The 17,314-nt window shown below is 41.2% G+C and overlaps 1 protein-coding gene across 4 annotated transcripts in view; it reads right to left on the bottom strand.

Moving 5' to 3' along the window:
* The window catches only part of slc2a9l2 (solute carrier family 2 member 9, like 2), a 115,648-nt gene that overhangs the window by 39,373 nt on the left and 58,961 nt on the right, over positions 1–17,314 (bottom strand). For all 4 annotated transcript variants that reach the window (XM_073467806.1, XM_073467807.1, XM_073467804.1 and 1 more), the window contains 3 exons: positions 14,107–14,217; positions 5,912–6,013; positions 5,556–5,631 (listed from right to left, as the gene is read on the bottom strand). In XM_073467806.1, the coding sequence (XP_073323907.1) occupies positions 5,556–5,631; positions 5,912–6,013; positions 14,107–14,217 (289 nt within the window). The remainder of the gene's footprint in view (positions 1–5,555; positions 5,632–5,911; positions 6,014–14,106; positions 14,218–17,314) is intronic.

Raw genomic sequence — 17,314 nt, 5'->3', positions numbered from 1 at the left:
CTTTTTTTTTTTAAAGGTCTCTAAGTTACAATAATGTGAAGCCATGGAATGGAATTAATCTACAACCGTAATACTATAGTGTTTCCATGCCTACAACTTTAAAGATCTCCGTACCATTTGTTCGGTTGTCCCTAAGGTGGTAGCTGAACAAATGGTTAGCTGCAGGAACCTATACAGTGAGCCCCGGTCACAGCCTCCAGCTGTGTTAGGACCCAATTAACCTTGACAAGACATATCTGCAACATAGGTACCCTTCACTAGTGCCGGTGTTTGGAAGCAGGATTGATTGTTTCAGCGTACGGCAGCTCCACCTGTCAATCACATGACTCAAACCATTTGAAAACTGTGAAAAATTTGCTAAACACGTCCTCACCTGGAGCTCCAGCAGCTGATGACTGTGACAATTAAAAGTCGAGTGTGGTGCATGTCAAAACCCGCACAAGCAGTAGTTTGCAGGCTTGTGCTATCCAAGCAGAAAGATTAAATGCATTAAAAGAAATAGGAGAGGTGTGACGGAGACTTTAATGTTACTTCTTTGAGGCAAGAATCTGAATTTTCCTGTCAAAGTCGAAAAACTGCGACACTGACTTGCATGTGTGACTTGAACTTCAAGTCATCCTCCAATCATTATGTTTTGAATATCAAGAACTCTCCCTAGTGTATTTTGGGGGGGATTAGTACACTTCTCACTGGTGGATGAAAGTGGCCTCTTGGATGCCCCTATGGTAGATAAAGCATAATAAAGCCTAAACCTCTAGGGTGCCCTTCCAGTGGATGGTTAATAGTTCCCTGTTTGTTTTATTGCAGAGGTGCAGTAGTTCCAATCACATAATAAAATGTTTAAATTATAATCAGGGATTGTAACATCCTGAATCCACCACTGAAAGTTCTACTTTATCTTATGTTATAGGCTAGTTTTTCAAGTGAGTAACAACGAATGTCCAAAGAAATGTCTCACTCTTCCTTCTTCTCTGCCGTCCGTCTGTGTAGAACACTTATCATTTCATCACAATATGGCTTTAATATGGTGTGTCAATGTCGCACTCGGTTATCTTGTTGAAGCTCATACAGAATATTTTTGACATGTCACCCGATGCAATGATATGGCTTTGACGTCTTTTTTTATGATGTTAACAGTTGACTTTTATAGACCCTTTTCATGCAGACATTTTCACTTGAGCAAGAAAAGCGTAGGTGTAACCAATAACATTAACAAGGGCTCTGTTCCACTAAGGTCCTGTCCATATGTGCACGCATATTTCTTAAAACTAAGCTTTTTCTACAAGTTTTGGCCTTCTACACACATGTGAACAGCGTTTCAGTTCACTGAAAACAGAGCTTTTTGAAAACTTGACCAGAGTGTAGATATTCAAAAACTCAGTTTTCAGTGAACTGAAACGCAGATACACAAGTTTATCAGAGTTTGTAGCATCTTTAGCAAATATTAACCTTGAGTATGTGAATGATGTTGGAGTATTTGAGTTTGTACAATGATGGAACTGATGTTTTATAGCTAAACGCTATATTTAGACAGTCACAAACTGACACTGATAATGCAGTCAAGGAAAAGAGAGACAAAAAAAATTATATATTATTAAATAATTTTCTGTCGCTTAGCAACCAACCAGAGTATACAATCTCATTCCTCTTTACAATGGCACAAGCAGTGTATGTGAATGGCCCTGAGATATCCACTTTCAGGTGTGTTGTGTGGACAAAGATTATTTCTGAAATGGTGCCAAAACGCTCGTCTGGATGGAGATTTCTTTTTTCGAAACCCTGTTTACAAAAACACGCACTTACGTGTGAACTAGGCCTAAGTGTCCCAGTAAGTCATGTCAGTGAGAGAGCATGCACAATAACAAAGCCCTGGAACAAGGATTGGATTGGATGGATTTTTTTCAAACAGCAGTTATTTGTTGCAGTGCTGTGCTGGATTTCATAGGGTTTACTCTTACTATCACTCCTCACCTAAACAGTAAGAATAGAATAGAATAGAATAGCAAGAAGCCCAACTAAACTGACCCCCGAAACTGCAGCCTTTAATTCTAAACAGCGAGAAACTGCTGCTGAGAAAACAATTTATGGATTTTTTAAACATTTCACTGGACTGCAGTTTCATGAGTTTTCTATTTTCCACTGTGCCTTTCTTACATCTTGTTGTAAAATAAACAGCTCTACCACCGGAATAGTTAGCCCACATTCCCCAGATCTGGCATCATAAATCATGGAGTGACGGGTGTGACCGCCTGCGATATCACCCTCGGGTGCAGAGGCCTTTAACAGAACTCGTCCAGCCTGAGGTGGTTTTTGTCTCATCCCACGACTGCTACGTATTATTTAGAGGATGGATTAAACACTGTATACGGTGGAAAAGGTACTATATGACCACAGATGTGTTAAAGGGCATATAAAGATAATGACGTGATAAACCAGGTACATGTTTTTCTCTGAATGAACCTGACACACCATAATTAACCAAGTGTGGGAGACTTCATCCCAACTAATGCAGGTGCTGTCTGTGTGCTATCTCTTATTTAAAGAGGCACATACTGTATTTTAAAATGTGTAGGGTACTAAAATTAAGTCCCGTATCATTACAAGTAGTTGTGTGTGGGTTCATGTGCACCAAGGGCACAATCACCGTGGTGGGCAAGTGGACACGTCCTCCCCAATGTATGAAATATGGAAATTTGTGCCCTTAATTTTCCCCAAATGCCTCCATAAACTACCAAGAACATGCACAGAGAGGGAATAATATTTCATGCACTCCTGGCCAAATGTGTAGGGATTAAGGGTTTCATAATGAAAATATATGCAAACTGTAACTGTAATAACTAGGAGAAAATAAAGCTCATTGCCGATAAAGATGTTCAGAGAATTGAATCCCTCCTAACAGTAAAATATAATCCCTGGCATGTGGTCTAGTGAGGGAGGAGTGATCAGAGGATACAAAGTGAATAGCAATGCGTAGGTAATAATAATTAGGCAGATCAGGTTTTAAACAGATATGCAGAGATTTTAATGGGACATGGCAGCTCTGATAGCAGGCGGAGACGTCGGCTGTGTCAAACTGTGAGATTTCAAAGAGGACAGGTGTTTTAAAGCTGTTCACATCCGACACTTAACACACTGAGAGTGTTGAGTGGAGGGAGGGGAACACTTTGTAGATGCTTTGATGACGTAACCGCAATTTCATTTTCAGAATATCAAGTATTCAACCCTGCTCCAATGTACTAGACATACTTTATCCTAAAATACAGATCATACCTGACCTGAGAGGAATTGAGTTAATAAACCAACTGGATATTAGATATCCATCTATGTTGTTGAACTGGCACATTAATGTTAAGTTGGTTAATTGCCAGAGCTGATAAAGACCATTCAAGTCCATTAATGCTCATATATTCCTGCACTAAAATCAGTTATAAGCCCCATGGTATCAAACACAAGCTGGTGCGTTTTTCCACTTTTACAGTGGCTGATTCAAATAATCATCAGGTTTTCACTCAACCTCAACAGAAAGACCTCCCAATGTTTGCTGCAGAGGGGAACAAAGGTAAAATTTGTAGGATTTCTCCGAGCTGTTGCTAAACACACCAGTAAGATAGTTGATGCTCACACAACTATCTGATGCTCATCCCAGAACACAGACATTCGGGGTTGGTAAAGCATTGTAAGTAATCGCTCCCCTCAAATGCATTAAAACTTGATAGGTAGTCAAAGCAGGAATATAGGTTGCAGTAGTGGATAAAGAAGACAAAATGCATTTTCTATATATTGGAGTCCTGAAGAAGCAGCTGTGCAGACAGGTGGTGATTACAAGCACAGTCAGGTGTTTTATCAGTAGGCAGGTAAAGTATGGTATGGCTCAATTGGACACCCAGGGCAAGGGAGAAAGAGAGAGTGGCTGAAGGGTGCAGGTGGTGCAGAAATATCTTCATATTATAGCTGAAAAATAAGGTAGCTTAAAGGGGTTTTATGGGTTGCCGGAGAGTCTCAAAAAAGAAAGGAAGAAAACAAGAAAGAAAACAAGCCTCAGTGTTTGGTCTGTTAATTATTCATGTCTGGATTGTAATGACACTGTAAATCCTGTAGCAACCCGTACAGGAACGTAATGCTATTTCTTTTCAGACTGGAGTTTATTTCATTATACATGCTGCTATGGGATTTACCACCCGCACCAGGCTCATACTGCAGCTTCGTGACGTGAATTGCATCTTGGTCACAAAATAAAATCCCATGTATTCCCAAATAATGAGAGAATTCAGATGGACAAACCTCTGCACCGACGAAAGTCGCTGTCTTCTGCAGATCAGAATATTTATTAAGTGATGGAAAACCTGCCTGATTATTTAAGTTGACTCTACTGAATATATTTGTAAGATGTGTGATTCACTGGCAACTGGAAAGTGAAACTGTCTTCTCTAAACACTGTCACAGGTCATTGGTTGTTTGCAGAGATCTCTATGACAACATGACTAATCCCACACAATAGTTACTTTTTTGTTTATCTCTCTCTTGCAGTTTGCAGTTAAACACAAAGATGGTCATTTCACTCCAAGATAAGCAGGTAGATAAAATGTGTAGGCACAGACAGCTGTAGGACAACACATTTCAGACTTTTTACAAGAGAAGTGTTCAGGGTCAGATTATCCAAACATACTGCGGCTATTCCTTTTAATTCATCAGAGCAAAAAGCAGAAACCTCCCCTTTTCTCTTTCACAGAGCCACATAATCTTTGTGTTTTCGTCAAACTTTGAAATATCTGGGCCACTGTTTCCATGGTGAAACGACTCGAGAGGAATCGTGGCTCCTCCTGGTTTATCCACTCGAAAGCTCAAAGCACTGCCGGGGTCAACCCTCTTGTGAGTTTTCTTCTCCCCTCCCAGTCATTCACCATTTCTAAGACGTGAGGGGCTTCATTTGTTTGAATAGGCCATAAATCATCTGCTGTGCGGTGGAAATACCATGAAAGGAGCCGTCCTCTGTTGATGATTACACACCTGAGCAAGGCACTGAACGATCAGCGGATCAGGTGCTGTTCTATGAGTCTTTGCCTCAGTTTTTCCACACTTGCTGCAACTGTTCTCATATCATGCTGATACGCTGAGGCACTTTGCTGGATTAATGCTCCCTGGAGACATTATTATTCAGAAGCGATCTATATGTGTGGCGACAGCAATAACCTCACCTTGAAACTCAAAGTCAACCTCCCACCAAGACCAACTGTGCACACTCACACTGTCCCCTGTGCATTTGCAGTGTCATTCTATATATGTACTGTACAGCTCCTATTTAGTATGCTAATATATGACAGCACCTTCAACTGTGATTCTAATAGCCGACACTCCAGAGGAGCAGGGTTAGGTCACTCGGTTATTCAACAACTATTTGAGCAAATATGAATTCCAAAATCTGACCAGACGTCAGATCTGATCATTCAGTCTCTTTCAAGTGCAGTTTCAAGTGAGTGGAGCACTCAGGGAAATCAAGACAGATAAAGAAGAACAAAAAGAGAATCTCAGCTGGTTATGTGGGTCAATAGTTTTACCTGGCCCGGAGCAAAAGGAAGCAATCACAGCCAGTATACAGATGTAGCTGAGGTAGGGCATCCATGACACACTGTCCTGCAATAAGAGAGATGATAATGTAGTGACCAGAATCATAATGTTGGTTACAAGTCAGTCCTGAGCAGGAATATCACAGCAAATATGTTGGGAAAATCAATCATTTTCTTTTTTCCTTTAAGCAGCAAACGTCTGCAAATATATTCAGGAAAATGTTATCACTACATTACATATACACAGGAAGAAATATATGCATGGTAACAAGGAATCCTGATTCAGACACCTTTCCACTGACATTATGTGTATAATGAGTCAGTGAAGAGGAGGAAGAGTGGCTTACCTGGAAATTGAGGAACACTGTGAGTAGGCTGAAGAACACGGCCATGGCAGAGAAACCAAATATGAGGAGGGGCTTCCTCCCGATTCTCTCTATCACTAAGCCCTGGGGAGAGGAGAAAAAGAACAGAATAATATAAGAAACATGTGACTATAAACCAATTTTTTGCCACACCAGTTTTATAGCGCTATGGATGACAATGTCAATCTGTTGGTTGGTCAATACCTCCCCCACTTTGGTTCATGTGTCAACAAGTATTAGATGGACTGACAGGACATTTTTTGGCAGACATTCACTGTCCCCAGAGGAGTAATCATTCTGACTTTGCTGATTGCGTTCCATCTAGTGCCACCATCAGGTTAAAACTTCAATTTGACCATTACTTTATGACCAAATACCTGACATAATTAATTCATGTTAGTCTCGAGTAGGAGGTTCAGAATAAATTGACCACCGTCGAGGAAACTTTAGTATTTTATTCTTCAGACAAAGTTTCATTTCTCCAAAATCAAAGAAGTCATGTACAGAAGAACACACATGGACAGCTGCATCAATACTGCCATGTGAAGCTGAAAAGGGTGAATGAGTGGGCGCAGAGTCTTAGGGCGTGCTCAAGTAAACGAGGTGTGACCAGGAGGGGAGAAAACAGCCAATGAATGATGAGGAAAGGAAGTGAGGTAGAGGAAGTGAGACAGTTGAGGAAAGAGTGAGGAAAAAATGAAAGGAAATAGGGATCCTGACAACAGTTAGCATGTTAACACGCTAAATTAAGATAGTGAACATGACAAACATTATATCCACTAAATATCACCATGAGTGACACATGCTGACATTGGCATTGACCTGAAATCACTGGTTTGCCTGAGTACAGCCTCAAAGAGCTGCAACCACAATGCAGTGTCATTGGGAAAGTTAATCTATGCTAGCACACATTCCCAGTAGGTTACTTTGTGGCATGAAACTCTTTCTACTTTTTGACTTATGATTATAGTGTTGTGCTCCACTGGCGGACTGGTGGAAAACATGATAAAGTGTCGTCTACTGTGAGTACCCTGTAGGGAGAGGACTGCCCCCATGTTCGAGGAAACAATGTGGCTATAGGGTGCCCTTCCAGTGGACAAAACGTGGTCAACATACCCTTCCAGTTCACTATATATGTATCACGACTCTCTGCACACTGGTGACCCACCACATACTGCTGGTGCCCTTTTTTTTGGCCCCTGCCCTTCAAACATCCTGAGGCCACTACTGCTGTGCTCTGTGTCGTGCCTCTATTACATATTTGTTTTGGTGTCCGATAAATCTTTAAACTCATTCAGCTTTCACTCAAATTGGACTTCCCGGATCATATTTCAGTGTCTCACCTGTACTTGAAGCAAGTCCACCAACACAGCCCCTCGTGTTGTTTTAACAAGACTGTTTTCAGTCTGAACGCCCGCTTAGTCTTGTAACAGCAGTTGTTTTTCACATAGCAGATGAAAAATGTGTGATCAATATGTTGCCATCTATTTGAGACTTTATTTTCTCAGCTTCCTGGATCATACTGTGTGTGCCATATGGTCACATTAGTGAACATGACGTCCAGCACACAAAAATGAAAAATAATTTGAAAGCAAAGATTTGCTGAAGGAGGAGGCAGCGAATGTTGGTGGGTTGGTGGAGGTGGCCTCTACATAATACATGATATGGTACATACACTTATTTTGTCATACACAATAATACTGCACGTGGCTCATCAATAATTCCACAGGCACTTCTCCACCCTGGTGTCATGGATCCAGTGTGAGACACGAGAACGGAGGCTGGACCCATTCACAGCCACTCTCAAGCCAAGACTGAGCCCGAAGCAAAGTTCTCCCCCACTGCTGCAGGACTTCCTTCATCGTGGCCTCAGAGCATTGAAATGTTAATGCTACTGCCCTCAACTTGCCTGACCAGTGGGATTTCATGAGACATGAGATTGTGGAAAAAGGTCAGTGATATTTATACAGTAGGTGTCCCTGCACAGGATTAAGACATTTCGACTGCTCCAGGGTTTACTGTGGCTATTATCTGCTTATTTTGACCAGCTTCCCATTGGCAGCAGGTTATGCTACAGAGCCTATCCGCTTTAGATTTGGACTGCCTTCACAAGCATTGGAAATCACTGTGTGTGTGTGTGTGTGTGTGTGTGTGTGAGGGAGTGAGCTTGAATGTGTGTGGATCTCCACACGTCCCACTAGTCCCTGAAGGCATAGGACGTTTCTCTCCCAGACACTACCCACGCTGCAGCTCCACACGGACAGATGCACACGCACATACACACACAAGCCACCAGTAAAGCCGCAGCTCGTTAAGGCCTCTGAAGGTGTAAGAGACTGAATATTTATGAGCCTGTGTGTGTGTGTGTGTGTGTGTGTGTGTGTGTGTGTGTGTGTGTGTGTGTGTGTGTGTGTGTGTGTGTGTGTGTGTGTGTGTGTGTGTGTGTGAGCCTGTGTGTGTGTATGTAGAGAGTGGGGACAGAATTGAAGTGTCTGTTGAGCAAAGTGTATGTACTCACCAATAAGAAATGAGACCTGAGAGACAGAAATAGATGTGTGTGTTATTAAGTGAACCCTTGATTATTTGACTGGTGTTCATTCCCCCATGTACATGCCAGCTGTTGATTTTTCTATCATTGTCATACACTTGCCCCTATACACTTGAACGCGTGTTTCGAACAGCCATTGTTTCATGACAATATGTCCAGATAGAGCTTGCAACCCTGCTACCAGAATAAATGCTGGCAATGTACGTTTCTGCAAACCACATATGTTTAAAATCGAGGTTTCTTTAGATTTAAATTTAAGTTTTATCTTTTTAGACAAAAAACACTTGCTTAGGGTTCGGAAACGATCATGTTTTGGCTTAAAATATCTGTTTTGCTCACCACAAACAGAGATGTCCTGACGTCTCCAGTAACACAAATATCTAGTGGCTATGTATCAATAGCACTCATGTGATCTGTGACCACCAATATCGAAGCTATCACTTTAAAGGTGCAACTGGTAAGATATGGCCAACTGTTGAAGGTTGCTCCATAAATATAAGGGGCAGGATATCACCAGAGTAACCGCTAACTGATGCTCACTTTACTACTTCTACTTGCTGTTAGCAAATTAGCTCAGTTAGCTGTGGAGCTGGAGTCACTGAGGGCGATGCAACTCAGCTCATCAGAACATTTGCACATCTTACTCTGTGAATTGAGTATTCACTCGCTAAAGACTGTCTTGGTGAGTTTTATTTAGTTTTTGTGTTTTACATTGATTTAATGATGCAATTAGGAGAGTCTTAGTTTGATAAAAGAGAGAAACTTGTGGGGTTGTATTACATGTTTGATAAGGAATACAGTTGTAAGGATATTTCCTTTCTTGACATTTTGTTTATTTATTAGACTAAAAGCTAAGAGAGCTTGTAAAATGTGATGAACTTGCTGCTAGCATACATCGGTCCATCACTTATTGCAGTACAAAGTAGTATTACAAGACAAGACAGGCCGGTGCTAGCTGGTTAGCATGCTAACTTCACAAGAACATAATGTTAACACTGTTGTTTCTTGACACTCTGTCGATAATGTTAGTTCACTGTTTTAATGTTACATAATGCCCCTTTAATGACTTGCAACACTATAAACTACCATTGGAAGTTGAATAACTGACCGATCTCACACAACCCAATATTCCACTTCTTGGCAGGCTCGACAGAGGTCAGACTGGTGACTTCAGCCCTGAAGGTTGGCAGGACTAATGTCTGGACATTATTCATCACATCAAGAAGCAGATGAGCCATTACAGACGACTGGCCACAGCTTAAGGCACCACTGGCACTTCACATGTGCTGCAGTCTCTGCGCTATGCCTGGTAAAAACCCCTGGGAGAGGCTCTGAATGAGGAAAACTGTCGCATAGACACACTAACAATACTGCTTTGACTGTCTTTGCACAGCTGAATAATTAGCACACAAATTACCTTGTAGGACAAAGATACGAAAGGAGAATACTGATATGTTACCTTCATCTATCTATCTTTAAGATGACAGGAATTTAAAAAAACTTCTCTGCTACCATCAGGACAGTTTTTGTATTCTGTGTTAATTTGTTTGTGTTTAGACATTAATTTGCCAAAGGGCTACAGAGTGTGACGACACAGCCCGATGTGTGTGATTTAATGTGGGATGGCACACACTTCACGGTTCTTGTGTGTTAGCAAGCCGGATAGTGACAAGTGTGCTGCAGTGAAAGGGCGACGGCTCAGTAGGGCACTGGAAAACAGGGCACGAGCTCAGCAGATAGCATTTTGCATTAAGTAATCATACATTGTGACATTTTTCTTTTCTCATAACCTGTTTCACAATGACTTTATCATAGCTGTGTTAAGATCAGAAATAACAATGGAGAGTATAAAATAGAACGAACGAGTTAAACAGAGCTTAATAAATATGCAGGATAAACAAGTCTTTGGTTGATGCCTAATGATGCATTCAGACTTAATGAGATGCTCTATTCAAGGGCAGCATGAATGCATACAAAGCCAATTGAAAGATATGAACAGATGCGAGGGGACGTGAACGGATAAAATTTGACTCCAGGCAGTGTGAATTGTGGTGCTTGACTTGTAAACATCTTAGCACCAAGGGGAAAAAATCACAGTTATCTCAAGTTGTATGACGTCACTCCATGAACGCACAGAGATGGGAGCACTGAAGGAGAGGGCCTGGAGGAAAAATAAGAAAAATGACTGGAGTTGGTGCTTTTTTAAGTTTTAAAACTCTGTCTTAAAACTCCAACCAGTGGCGGACTCAGGATGTTTGAGGGGCAGGGACGAAAAAATATAAATGGCACCATCTGAATGTAGTGGGGCACCAGCGGGCATTAAGTCGTGATATATTTATAGTGAAGAAAGGGCAATTTACCTAGTTCTGTCCACCGGAAGGGCACCCTAGAGTACTTTATCATGTTTTATCTACCAAAGGGGCCTGTTTTTTCGAACATGGGGGCACCAGAGGGGCGATCGTCCCCCCAGCACCCCTCTGAGTCCATGAGTGATGCCGACACATTCACAGAGTCACTGTGAATTTGTTTGTGTTCAGTCTGTGTGCACCTTCAGGTCAGAGAGTTTTATTCTAAAGCCTTAGCACTGCTGCGGTGAAAGCCCAAACCCTTGTCATGAGTCCATCACAAGGGGGATTACAGGCAGCATTTTTACAAATATCCTCGGGTCCAGCAGATACAAAAGAAAGAAGTTCTGTCGCACATATTACAGTCCGGTTATGCAAAACTCTATGAGGATTGATCTTGAAGATGTGTGAGGTTATACAGTCATTTTCCTCTTGTAAATGATACATTTCATCAGTGACCTTCTCTATCCACAGGTTCTCACAATGCTGAAAAATACAGTAGTTCAATAAAAAGGCTGGACTGACTCATCCGTCTATCCCATATAACACCCACTTATTTTGTTCAGAGTCATCTATCAATGCAGTGTTAGACCAACAGTTTCACCTCACTTACACCATACCATAAACATGACCCACAACAAAAAGCTGATGTCCTTGGACTGGATGTGCAAAAAATTGCCACAAGCAACTATTAAATTCCCTTAATAAGCTGCTGGAGACAGAAGGTGTTAAATTAGCGTTGGAGGAGATAACACATTTGGTCGTCCTGGTCAGAGGACAACCGTTCAAGGATGTTCCACTCCAGGGAGATGATTATTGAATCAAAGCGTAAAGTTCTGTCCAATTAACACATGAACCCATTGCGAAGACGTGTTAAGGACGTTATAGCCTGTGTATCTCCGTCAAATATTCTGTTTAATGTTCTGTGATCATGGTGCAGAGTCACAGACCAGGATGGCATCATTCACACCTGATGAATAAAATATCTTAAATATTCACTTTAATCCTTCTTTTGGCATGCAAAGAAAGAAAAGTGTCTTATAATAATTAAAATCAAGTTTATGTTGTCTTTATGGTTTGGTTGGTTGTTTTTTTCAGTTGTGATACAGTCACTGCTTCGCCTGTACAACCACATACTGTAGGGACAGTCACTCCAACCAGTCAGGAAGGCCCAATCCCATTTCCATTTTGTGTTCCTTTTCCAGTGCCCCCTTGCCAATCTCCCTTACAATCTCCCACTATGAAATAGGACAGCTGTTCAAGATGTTATCATTTGGCGTCAATCACCTTTATGTAAACAGACGTGATGTGGTGATTTCTCTTGCGTTACTGTGTCAATACCAGTATTATCACATTTAGCATTTCTCTAAAAATACATCTGAATACATCAGAATGTGGGACTGTCATGCACAAATCAGCAATTACAATATCATTAGCTAGCTAGTTAGTTAGCTACCCAGACATCAGCAAACGAGTAGCAATTGTTTTATGCTTGTTGTAAAGAAAATAATCGTAATACAACAGAGAGTTCTCATAGACCCTTGGTTCAAACTATGCCTCTAATAAAACCTCAGTTTGGAGGGTTTTGTAGTCCTCAACATTTCATCCTAACCCTCTACCCCATCAAGAACTGGGATACCCTAAACATAGACATGAATAAGCAAAGCGGGTTTGGGATTGGGCCAAAGTCACCAAAACATACTCATAGTGCTACCACCAGTCCAAGGGACCTCAGGACCAGCATGGAGGGGTGGCTGAACATGCCATCTGTGACACGATACACAACAATAATAGATCGGTGGGAAGTGACTAATTACAACAATGGAACAACAATGGAAATATGTAATATGTAAATCTATATTAAGTAAATTAAGTAAATTGGTAAAACTTTCTATATAAAATAAATTATACAGGTTCAAACAATTCCTTGATATATACATGTTGTGTAACGTTTTCATTTTCACACAACAATCCACAAGCAACAGCCCTCTCCTTCTGTCTTGCCTGTAGTCGTAGAGAAAATCTTAATTTGGAGCAATAGCAGGAAGGATGGTGCCTGGGTACTCCCAAAACTCATTAACACTAAACTGCAGATGCAAAAAGGCATGTAATCTTTCCTCGCAGATGTTCAGTGTTTATAGAAAGGGGTCGTATACATATAGCAGCTGACCTGCTCGTGCACAAACTGAGCTTTTTATTGCCAGTGTTTTACCCCTCGTTGATCTGGAGTATGAAAATGACGTGCACATGTGTGAGAAAACACACGATATGTATTGTTTGTGTGCTGGCAGCTCTGTGTTGTGTGAAGGCATCACTAATGGAATCAGAGCTGCAGCTGAGTGCACCCTGTGGTGTATTCAACTTGTCATGTTAAGAAGCACATATCACAGGATTTTTGGGGATTAAACCTCACCTTTGAAATGTTTGCCACCTAAATGAAAAAAAAGTCACAATTTACAGCCAGGGGTAGACTTTGATTTGAATATCATCAATATTTGACGCTCCTGAAACCACAAATCAAATTAATCTTTCTCATCGGATGTCAAGGTTCCCCTGATGGTGAACATGAGGCTCATACAAATCAGTAGGAATGAAATATTAACACAGGTTGCTTCCCTTCAGAAAAGATGTCAAAAACTCTGCTGTCTTGTATGTGTTTGCTTTTTCCTGACAGTGGATGAGCTACACACATCCTTTTATTATAAGTAAATTAATTAATCTAATTTGTCTTACTGCTGGATATGAGTTTTATTGTGAACGCCAGTCTAATTATTATTATTAATTGCAATAGAAGAAAGGTGGTGTTCATCAAAGGCAGTAGCTGTTGAGTTGGCTGTGGATGATGGTGAAAAATGGTAGGGCAGGAGAGAAAACCGATATCTGAAGGGTACATGCTGGTGTTTGAAGTCAGTCACCTCGCAGCCAAGTCACTCAGTGGGTTTCTCCTCCCTGCTGCAGATCAAAGATCAGCTTCAACGGGACTGTGCTGAGAGGAATCACAGAAATAGATCGCAGCCCACACAGGGCATAAACACACTCAATTAATGAAGAGAGATGGTAGTCTGCCTTTCTTACTGCATTTTGCACTGCGACTACATCTTGTCTGAAATGTAACGCTTCGTGCAGCGAAATTCATCCTGATGCACAGTTTTTTTTTCCCCTTAAAGTTAAACAAAACACACAAAATGAGTTTTTATTATAGTTTTTTATTTTTTTTATTTATATCAAAAGCAGCTTAATGCTCAGAATCAAATAGATGTAAAGTCATAAAGTTCAATACTCACCGAGGCGATGGCAGCCAAAGTCTCTATGGCCCCGGTGCTCAGTGTGATGTAGGGGATGATGTTCTTGGCAAAGCCTGCTTCCAGAAGGATCCCATTAGTGTAGTACCAGATCTATGAAAAGTAATTCAAATTCATTTTTACTTTCATATTTTATAAACAGCACCTCACCTAGAAGCCAGTATCAGGCCCCAATAGTGGCAAAAGCCATTTTGTAAGTATTTTGAATGGTATTTTACAGTTTGTAACTTCCTGGAAAATCATTTAAAATGTTGATGACTCATCCTGCACTCAAGGACGTACAGTCATGGAAAAAATTATTAGACCACCCTTGTTTTCTTCAATTTCTTGTTCATTTTAATACCTGGTACCACTAAAGGTATAATACAATGAACACGACAAAAAATGCAGCTGATCACATAATACTTTATGTCCTATTTGACATTCTTAAGCTTAATTGTATTCCCAGGGTATATAAGAGGCCATTTCATGTCATAAGCAGCACTGCACATGCAAAGGCTTAGAGTGGTTTCCTGCTTACATTCAAGCCATAGCACAACTCAGAAGTTGTCAGCTCTCACATAATGCCTAAAACAAAAGAATTATGTGAAGCCACAAAGGCAGCCATCTTGGCACTGCTGGAAATTGGCATGAGTGAGAGACAGGTAGCAAAAAAACTAAAGATCTCCAAGACAGCTGTTCATTACAACAAGAAAAAACAAGCCGAACACGGCACTACCAAATTGCTACCTGGCCGCGGCAGGAAACGTCTCTCTACCCCACGAGATGACCGTGCACTCGTCCGTTCCTGTGTCAGGAATCGTCGTCAGACCTCCAGGGACCTTAAAAATGAGTGGGCACTGTCGAGAAATGTGACTTGTTCGGCAAGGACAGTTCGAAACCGACTTGTTGAAGCTGGTCTGAAGTCACACAGAGCACGGAAGAAGCCCTTCATCAACGAAAGGCACAGGAAGGCCCGGTTACTCTTTGCTAGGGATCACAAGGATTGGACTGTTGATGATTGGGCTAAGGTTCTCTTCAGTGATGAATCCAATTTTGAGTTGATGCCCACTCCAGCTAACTTACTGGTTAGGAGGAGGCCTGGAGAAGCCTACAAACCAGACTGTCTTGCCCCTACAGTAAAACATGGGGGTGGATCAGTGATGATCTGGGGTTGTTTCAGTATGAGAGGAACAGGGCAAATGCAATTGTGTGAAGGGCGAATGAACCAGGTCATGTACAGGGCTACTCTTGAAAACAGTCTTCTTCCATCAGCTGGAAAACTCTTTCCTGCCTCGAATGACTGGATTTTCCAACAAGACAATGCCCCTTGCCACACAGCAAGGTCAGTTAAAGCCTGGATGGAGAACCACAACATTCGCACCATGCCTTGGCCTGCTCAATCACCAGATCTGAATCCTGGAAAATCATCAAACTCAAAATGGAGAACCACAAGCCCAAAAACAAGGCAAATTTGTTTGAATTTGTGCAACAGGAATGGGCTGCTGTGACAGCAGAACAATGTCAGAAGCTGGTGGAGAGCATGCCAAGACGCATGGCTTCAGTCATCAAAAACAATGGTTACGCAATCAAGTACTAACTCCTGTGTGTATCATGTGTTTAAAGCAAACAGAAAAGAAAACATGGAATGCTTAAAAGCAGTGTTTTTGGCAGTACAGTGCCATAGCTATTGATGTAAGAACTTAAGTGATTTTGGTTACTATCAAGAAAACCATGGAAAATGGCTAGATATCAGCTCTTAAATTGAACTCTTACGAGCTATTTTTGTTGTTATCATTATATTTGTCCAAACAAATGTACCTTTAGTTGAACCAGGCATTAAAATGAACAAGAAATTGAAGAAAACAAGGGTGGTCTAATAATTTTTTCCATGACTGTATATTAATTTTTCTTTATATCATTAAGCTGCCATGCATGTATAAAAAGAAGAACATCAGCAGAGGGGTGTGTTGCTTGGGACCAGACCTCACAGATTACTGTACAAAAATACAACTTTATAACTTGTACAAAAGCCCACCTTTGTACCTTCATTCAGTGATTTGGGTGAAACTGGGTCATGTTTCATGGAGAAACTATTTGCTGGTTTCCTTGCCCTCGGGCTGCTATGCCTTGACCAGCTCTGGACTTATAGCTTTACTTGTTGCTAATGTAACTGCTGACAAACGTACTGATAACCAGCAGCTGCCAAGGTGATTAATGGAGTTTCCTGGTTGACAGATACCGGTAGCTTTGTCGCCAGAGTAAGCTCTCATAGCTTCTGAATGTAACGCTAACTGCTGTTAGCTGGGTAAGCGGCCCTTGGTGACTCAGCCACAGGTTGCCAGAAGCCAAACCTGGCAAAAAAAAAACACCTCGGTACTGAACCCTTTGTCAAATTGGGGCATAATGTAGATTCCACGTTATTAGCTGCTGCCTGTTTTTACAGGAAACACCTAATTATGCCAAAGCAAACAGCACTCGATTAGCCATTTCATCAGGACTTTAAGGAATATAAACATGATTATAATGTTTGTGTCACATTTTTAAACAGTTTTCAGGCTGAATCCAAGTGACCACCTAAATGTCACAACAGGGTGTAATATCATGTTTCTACAAGGCGCTTTAAGCCATCATTGTCCCTCTCACTGACTGAGCTGAGCAAAGGAATATCGTGAGGCGCTTTGGACAGGAAACGCTGCATTGCTCCTGATGAGCACCTTGCATGGCAGCCTCTACCATAAATAAATGGTAAATGAAGTTGCATTTCTATCACACTTTTCCAGTCTACTGACCACTCAAAGTGCTTTACAACACTTGTCACATTCAACCACGATCTTATAACTAGATGACCCACTCTACTTCCTGAGCCACATCCGCCCACAAGTGTGTTAACGTGTTTGAATGTGACAAGCGCTTTAAGTCCATCTACTTCTGTTTTATTCCATCAGAAGCCTCTTTAAATGCTTCAAGTTTATTTCTTGTGGCCCTCCCTTGTTGCCAACACATAACCAGACTAACACCACCATTAACATTTCTAAAAACATGAATAAAGACCTCTTTGAATTTAACATGCCCTGCAGCTGAAAATCTCAATAAGCAAAATATTTGTCATTTTTCTCCACATTCTCTCCTATAACCTGGCTTCTTCTCCAGTGGTCCATTTGACAGGGAACGAGGAGAATACCAAACATGCAGGCAATTGTCAGAAATT

The sequence above is a fragment of the Pagrus major genome, chromosome 6 (assembly GCF_040436345.1).
Source record: "Pagrus major chromosome 6, Pma_NU_1.0".
Lineage (NCBI taxonomy): Eukaryota > Metazoa > Chordata > Actinopteri > Spariformes > Sparidae > Pagrus > Pagrus major.
Note: the sequence above shows the minus strand (reverse complement) of the source record. Positions and strands in the feature narration are given on the sequence as shown.